Source organism: Nerophis lumbriciformis, linkage group LG39 (assembly GCF_033978685.3).
Source record: "Nerophis lumbriciformis linkage group LG39, RoL_Nlum_v2.1, whole genome shotgun sequence".
Taxonomy (NCBI): Eukaryota; Metazoa; Chordata; class Actinopteri; order Syngnathiformes; family Syngnathidae; genus Nerophis; species Nerophis lumbriciformis.
Window position 1 is genome coordinate 1,642,501 of NC_084586.2, and position 8,361 is coordinate 1,650,861.

At 40.8% G+C, this 8,361-nt stretch overlaps 1 protein-coding gene across 3 annotated transcripts in view; it reads right to left on the bottom strand.

Annotated features, from left to right (window-relative positions):
• LOC133577755 (probable global transcription activator SNF2L2) overlaps positions 1–7,378 on the bottom strand; it is a 41,011-nt gene extending 33,633 nt beyond the window's left edge. For all 3 annotated transcript variants that reach the window (XR_009811760.2, XM_061931753.2, XM_061931754.1), the window contains exon 1: positions 6,883–7,378. Coding sequence is in view for 2 of the 3 variants with exons in the window: in XM_061931753.2 (XP_061787737.1) it covers positions 6,883–6,984 (102 nt within the window). In the remaining variant the exon portion in view is untranslated. The remainder of the gene's footprint in view (positions 1–6,882) is intronic.
• Between the last annotated feature and the right edge of the window lie 983 nt (positions 7,379–8,361).

Genomic DNA, 8,361 nt, shown 5'->3' on the forward strand with positions numbered 1-8,361 from the left:
CTATGCTCCCCACAATACCAGAATAAGTCAGCTCGTGCCCAAGGGCCTATCCTTGAGCCATCTATCAGGGTGGTGCACCAGGAGGGGTTAATGTCACCCAATTTGTAGGGGGATGAAGGGGGTCCTGTAAATTGCCACAAAGGGAAGAAGTCGGGTGAAATTGTCAACAGGAGGGTGCACACTAACCAACAAATCACAACCTGGCGGTGTGGGTTCAGAAAACAAGGAGATAAGACAGTTTGAGCCATTAGTGTCAGTCAACTTAAAAGGGGCGGGGTAAGTGTGGGGAAAGGGACGTCCAGCGGAACAAGCAACACAGTCACCCAGGTCTTGGCTCTTAGCCATGCTAGTCATCCACCTAAGCCACAGGTTGCCTGCACCTGCTCCTAAGGTCAAAGCTACCAGGTCTTCAAGGGGGCAGAGGTAGTTAACGCCCTCTCAAGGACATTAATTTTAATAATTCCTTTAGGGTAGGTACCTGTCTGGTCAACCCCCAAAACAACATAAAAGGGACTAGGTATAACACCTGTTCTGGCAATTGTAGGGGAAAGGGGGTGCTGGGACCGATCAAAGTTCCTCTGAAAGGTCATCCCTCTCAGAATAACTTTGAATTGTGGAGGTATGTTGGCATATTAAGGGTCATGGTAGTCTAAGGGCCCTGTGTAGTGGGTTACCTGCTTCCATAAGGGGCACCACTTACCAGAGTATGTTGTCCGCATCCGACACCAATAGTTCAGGTTTGAGTCGTAACAAAGATGGAGGTTACTAGCACGGTAAGAACTTTTTTTTTTTCTCTCGCACTTAATCACACTGCACAGGTCAAAAAAGTAAGTCTTGCTGTCCCCCTTGATCCAGTCTATTTCAAGTCCGCCGTACGTTCTAAGACACTTGTCAGTCACTGTCGTCGGGAAGGAAGAATTGAGACACAAGGTCAGTAGAGCAAGCCCAAACACCAGTCCGTCAGGGAATCCTACTGGGTATAACATCCTGCCTTTCAGAAATCAAAATCAGAGTAATTCAGGTAACGAGACGGGAAAAAACATCAAAAACGAATTGGCTAAAATCTGTGCACAGACCAAATTGAATTGGATTGACATGTTGCAATTAGCGTTAATGATCATTCGAATGTCCGTGAATAAAACTGTTTTACCGCCCTTTGAGTTTTTCACCCTACCATTACTACTGCAAAGGCATCCGCCATAAGGTTAGTATTTTTCTAGTATTTGTGTATTTAGTTGAGTTTGAGTTATTTCTGATTTCGCTAAGGGGTCCCCTACCCTAATACCACCCTCCAGTGGTCCACAGAGACTGAAATGACTTTCATTGACCTCAAACATGACATGTCCTCCACCCCTGCTCTTGCTGTACTTGACTATTAGCTGACCTTATTCTTAGATGTTTCTGAAAGTGATAGTATTACTGACACAGTCTGTTTTTCAGAAACAGAAGGGGGAGGAGGTGAGGGTGGATTCAGACTCCGTACAACAAAATAGCTTTAACAATATTCCTGTGGGTAAGAAGTTATAACTAAATTGTTGTAAGTTTGTAAATTTAACTTGAAAATAGCCATTTTTTACCAAGTAAATCAAATTGGACAAAGCAGGATGGTGGTAGAGTAACAAGGAAACAACTACTTAAATTACAGATCGCTGAAGATGAAAAGTTAAAAGAACTAAAAGGTCAAAGATCAGCTAGCGTATATTCAGCAGTGGGTGACCTTGCTTTTGAGTCCCAGCAGGTGGAGGACACCAGTGCGGTGACGCAAACGATCCCGGACGAGCCCCCAAATTGTTGCGTTTTGGACCAGTTGTTCCTCCCAGGGAATTCAAGTCACAATTCGCTCCCAAGTTCTTTCCGACACTTAAAGCTGAGTTGAAAAACCACCAGAGACAGAATAGGTATTTTGTTGTATATTCTCAAAGCTTTGCCAATACACATTTTGATTGAGACCAGTCTAACCCTCGAACATTCTATTGCGCCTCCCAAAAATGGTCTGTCTTCCCAACGCCAAAAACCTCTCTTTCCTTCCCCCTCCCTAGCCATAACACAAGCACAACGTCTCCCTAGCCATAATACATTCCAAAGAACTCAAGGTTAACACACACAGTTTGCTTGCTGACAGAGCATCAAGAGAAGAAGTGGAAAACACGAGCTGTTATTCAAATATGACAAAGAAATGGAAGAAGTACAACTTAAATTCGGATATATGTAAATATCTGCCTCCAACACTAGGGATGGTTACCATTTAATAATAATAATAATAATAATAATACCTGGGATTTATATAGCGCTTTTCTAAGTACCCAAAGTCGCTTTACATGTAGAACCCATCATTCATTCACACCTGGTGGTGGTAAGCTACTTTCATAGCCACAGCTGCCCTGGGGTAGACTTCTATTTACATTTGAATTGAGGCTGTACCAATTACCGGTACATGGTAATTGATATGGGTACTCATGGAACAATTTTTGGTACTTTTGTGTGTGTTAATGAACATTAATTATTATTTATAAGAACATTTAATTTTTTAATGTTACATTAAAAAATGAGCTGATTATGATAACTGTAGTATCCAGTTGTTATATCTGTTATATCTATTTGGGCCTCATTTGCAATGCAGTTTCACTTCCATGACATTAGATGGCAGTGCTGTATATTTTATCTATGTAAAGTTGTCTAACTAGGAAGTAGCTTTTTCCATGAAGCTGAATGTGTTATGTTGCGTCCTACAAAGTGTTCGTACTGTAACGATTGTGCTTTTTACACAGCAGCTGTTTAATTGCAACGTTCATCTCAGTTGTAGTTTTCATTACTAAATTTGGATGTGTACCGCACCGGATTAAAAGGCGCACTGCCGATGAGCGGGTCTATTCAGGTCTTTTTTCATACAAAAGGTGCACCGGATTATAAGGTGCATTAAAGTAATGACCCCTTTAATGCGCCTTATAATCCATCAAAGCGGTGCGGCTTTATAGCTTACCGAAGTCATACTAAAAACATTTTGACAGATTTTTGAGCGCCGTGTGTAATGTTCTATATTTTACTGCCATTATATTGCAGTCTACACGTATCTCTCATGTATGACTGCCATCTACTGCTCACACTTATCATTACACTATGTACCAAATAAAATTGCTTTGAGGTCAGTAAGCACAACCAGAATTATTCCGCACATTAGGCGCACCGGGTTATAAGGCGCACTGTCGATTTTTAAGAAAATGAAAGGATTTTAAGTGCTCCTTATAGTCCGAAAAATACGGTACTTAAAAGAAAACTGGTTTTGTTTGGTAAAATTCTACCCAAACATTTAATAAAGTCAAATACAAATAAGGCAACAAGAGAAATATCCAACACTTTTCTTTTCTTAAGTAAATCTGTACAGCAGATATGATCATCTACATCAACATTATGATTTGCCTGAGTGCTGGACAGGACAGATAATAAAAATGTTTTAAATTGGAAACATTAAAAAAAAATGTTTTAATCAATTAAGAATCGTTGCAAATAAGAATCGCGATTCATGTGAAAATCTATTTTTTTGACACCCCTACAATATCGTCAAGCTAATACAAAATCATGCAAAGTACAGGAAAATGGTGTTTCAAACCATACACAAAGGAAATTAGTAAAATAATAAAAACATTAAAATAATTGTATTATTAAGAACTAGGGATGTTAAAAAAAAAAACGATTTTTATATTAATTACAATTTTTATTTGTAACGATTCTCAAACGATAAAAAAAAAATCGATAGAATTAAAAAATTAAAAAAAATCGATCTGTCTAGCCACTCAGACAAATCATATTGTTGGCGTAGAGTCGTGTCACAAAAGTTGACATACACGTGTAAAGAACATAATGTCGTGGCCGTCTTGAGTTTCAAATGATTTCTACAACTCTTGTTTTTTTGTGATAGAGTGATTGGTGCACATACTTGTTGGTCACAAAAACATTCATGAAGTTTGGTTCTTTTATGAATTTATTATGGGTCTACTGAAAATGTGACCAAATGTGCTGGGTCAAAAGTATACATACAGCAATGTTAATATTTGCTTACATGTCCCTTGGCAAGTTTCACTGCAATAAGGCGCTTTTGGTAGCCATCCACAAGCTTCTGGCAAGCTTCTGGTTGAATTTTTGACCACTCCTCTTGACAAAATTGGTGCAGTTCAGCTAAATTTGTTGGTTTTCTGACATGGACTTGTTTCTTCAGCATTGTCCACGCGTTTAAGTCAGGACTTTGGGAAGGCCATTCTAAAACCTTCATTCTAGCCTGATTTAGCCATTTCTTTACCACTTTTGACGTGTGTTTGGGGTCATTGTCCTGTTGGAACACCCAACTGCGCCCAAGACCCAACCAAGATGATTTTAGGTTGTCCTGAAGAATTTGGAGGTAATCCTCCTTTTTCATTGTCCCATTTACTCTCTGTAAAGCCCCAGTTCCATTGGCAGCAAAACAGGCCCAGAGCATAATACTACTACCACCATGCTTGACGGTATGCATGGTGTTCCTGGCCTCACCTTTTTCTCCAAAAACAAACAAAAACAGGCAGTTGATTAAATTAAATTAAATAATTACGGTAAAAGGAAACAATTAAAATAAAAAATAAGTTAAAGAACAAAATAACTAAGTATAAATAAAACAAAAACACACAATTAATGAATACAAATGAAAATAATAACAAAACCATTGACACTTTCCCCTGTTCATAAGTTTAGTTACTTTTTACTCAGTCTTCCTGTCAACGATACACATGATCTCAAATAAGTCAAGTATCAAAAAGTGTCGATCTTTTGATTTGAGGATGGATATGACAGCATATACTGTATATCTGGTATCGGCCGCATCGATATTTCAGTATTGAGCCGCGCATCGCTACCGAACCCCACCCCTTCTGCACGTCTCAGCAATTACTGATGGTTTGTTTGCCTAACGAGTGTTTGCGTGACTGACCTTTGCACTTCACTTTTTTCTCTCATTTGCCGCCATTTATTCACCCCCGGCCCCCTCGCCTTTTTATGCATCTTGGATGGATGGAATTAGATTAAATTAAAAAGTGATAAAAAAATATAACAAAAACAAACAAAACAGTTAGTTGATTAAAATAAATAAAAATAATAATACAATAAAGAATACAATAAATAGATATAAATAAAACAAAAAACAGGCAAGTAAATACATTGAATGAAAAAAACAGACAAAAACAAGCAGTGGATTAAATTAAATAAAATAATTACGGTAAAAGGACACAAAATGAATAAAAACAATAATAAAATAAAGCACACAATAACTGAGTATAAATAAAACAAAAACACACAATTGATAAATACAAATAAAAATAGAAATAGTAACAAAAACATTGACACATTCCCTTGTTCACAAGTTTAGTTACTTTGTTACTCAGTCTTCCTGCCAACGATACACATGATCTCAAATAAGTCAAGTATCAAAAGCGTCTTTTGATTTGAGGATCGATATGACAGCATCGATATTTTAGTATCGATCCGTGCATCGCTACCGAAAAGGAGTAGGAAGAAGCGGCGCTGCTTTAACCCCTCCCCTTCTGCACGTCTCAGCAATTACTGATGGTTTGTTTGCCAAACGAGTGTTTGCATGACTGACTTTTTGCACTTTTTTCTCTCATTTGTCGCCATTTATTCACCCCCGCCCCCCTCGCCTTTTTATGCATCCTAATTTAAATTCAATTAAAAAGTGATGAAAATACAACAAAAACAAACAAAACATGCAGTTGATTAAAATAAATAAAAACAATAATAAAATAAAGATAACAATAAATAGATATAAATAAAACAAAAAAACAGGCAATACATTGAATGAAAAAAAAGACAAAAACAAGCAGGTGATTAAATACAATAAAATAATTACGGTAAAAGGAAACAAAATAAATAAAAAAACAATTATAAAATAAAGATCAAGAGACTCAGTGTAAATAAAACAAAACCACACAATTGATGTACACAAATGAAAAAAAATAATAGACACATTCCCTTGTTCACAAGTTTAGTTACTTTGTTACTCAGTCTTCCTGCCAACGATACACATGATCTCAAATAAGTCAAATATCAAAAGCGTCTTTTGATTTGAGGATCGATATGACAGCATCGATATTTCAGTATCGATCCGTGCATCGCTACCAAAAAGGAGTAGGAAGAAGCGGAGCTGCTTTAACCCCACCCCTTCTGCACGTCTCAGCAATTACTGATGGTTTGTTTGCCAAACGAGCGTTTGCATGACTGACCTTTGCACTTCACTTTTTTCTCTCATTTGCCGCCATTTTTTCAAACCCCCCCCCCCCCCTCACCTTTTATGCATCCCAATTGATATTTTTCATTTTTTTCCCCAACCCCGTGACCGCTGCAGCCTCCGCGTTTCCCCCGCCGAGGCAATTAGAGAGCAGCGGTAATCTGCCAGACATGCATCGATCAAAGCGGGCGTACGGCGGCGGCGGCGGCGACTGCGTTGTTGTTCGACGCTAGCTTGTCAAGGGCAGAGTCGCCGCTCATGCAGGACAAAATGCTCGCCTCGGAAGTGCACGCTTTCAACAAAAAAAAGGTGCCGCCTTCCTCTGAGATTGGGGGGTGGGGGGCTGGACAGGGGTGGGGTGGGGGGGGTGCAGCATCACCCCAGAGGGACAACGGCGTAATCCTGCAAGATGCCGGCGTGCGCTTGCCATGCGACGAAAGCCTGCCTCTTCCCTGACTAATCTGAGCAAGATTCCCGCTCATCAACACACACACACACACACACTCACACACACTCTCTCCCTCTCTCCCTCACACACACACACACGCGTGCTCCCTTGCATCCATCACCGTGCCATGTGGAATCCACAATGGAGGACATGCGGCAGGACAGTTTACCTGAGTGCAATCTGCAGGCGGCGGGCTAGCAGGATCGACCGCAGCAGCAGTGGGGGAGAGAATTAGCAAGCCAGCATAGCGGCGAGCTGCGAGTCTCTTCATCAGCTGATCACTCAACAAGCGGAGCCAGGAGGGGGGAGAATGATTAAAAAAATAAATTAAAAAAAACGCGCTATGTTTTCATATACAAATCATTGTGAGGGGGGGGGGGGCACAGACGCCGTCTCTTGTCCGTCTTGTTCCCGACTGCGGAAGGCCTTGAGCTTGCCTCTGCATGCTTTTTGACATCCACTGCTGCCTCACTTTTTTTTTCTTTTTTTTTTCTTTTTTTTGCACCCTCCCGTTAAAGGTCCATTCTTTTTTTTTTTTTTTTTTCTTTTTTTTTTTTTTTTGCATTCCATCTGAGCGATGGCGCAATTCGCAGCCGTGACAGAATCCTAAAACGCGTAAATGCGCTCTATTCCTTGCCCGAGCCGACACGGCACGGAAACGTCTGGAAAACAATGGCGGCGCGAGCACATCTGGTTGCTGTTAGCCAATTAGACCGTTTTTTTTTTTTTTTCTTTTTCCATCCTCGGCGCGCCGCTGCAGGGAAACCCAGAGCGCACTCAAAGCTAAGAAGGGAAGACGAGAATAGAAGATGTATGCAGGACGCGCAACACCTGGCTGAACCTGGTTTGGAATTCCGCGGGATTTCGGAAGAAATCGCGTTGAACAGGAAACCGCAGCGCTTCCAAGCAATGCAGCTAAAATTAGCACGGAGCCAAGCCGAGCCAAGATCATGGTGATGCTAAGTTCATGCCAAGTTCTCTACATTAAACTCCCTGAACCCTTTTTGCAAGTTAGTACCGCGCCACTAAAGATATAAAAACGGTACTACACTGCCTCTGAAAAATACCGGTATGTTTTTTTTTTTCCCCCAACGGTAAAACGAGAAAGCGACACATGTTAGGCTCAAACCTGCTAAGTGGCCTTGTGGTTAGAGTGTCCCACCTGAGAGCGGTAGGTCGTGAGTTCAAATCCCGGCTGAGTCATAACAAAGACTATATATTAGAGGTGTCCAATAATATCGGCCGATAAATGCTTTAAAATGTAATATCGGAAATGATCGGTATCGGTTTCAACCTCCCGATTTTCCCGGGAGACTCCCGAATTTCAGTGCCCCTCCCGAAAATCTCCCGGGGCAACCATTCTCCCGATTTCCACCCGGACAACATTATTGGGGGCGTGCCTTAAAGGCACTGCCTTTAGCGTCCTCTACAACCTGTCGTCACGTCCGCTTTTCCTCCAAACAAACAACGTGCCGGCCCAGTCACATAATATATGCGGCTTTTACACACACACAAGTGAATGCAGCATACTTGGTCAACAGCCATACAGGTCACACTGAGGGTGGCCGTATAAACAACTTTAACACTGTTACAAATACTGTATGCGTCACACTGTGAACCCACACCAAAGAAGAATGACAAACACATT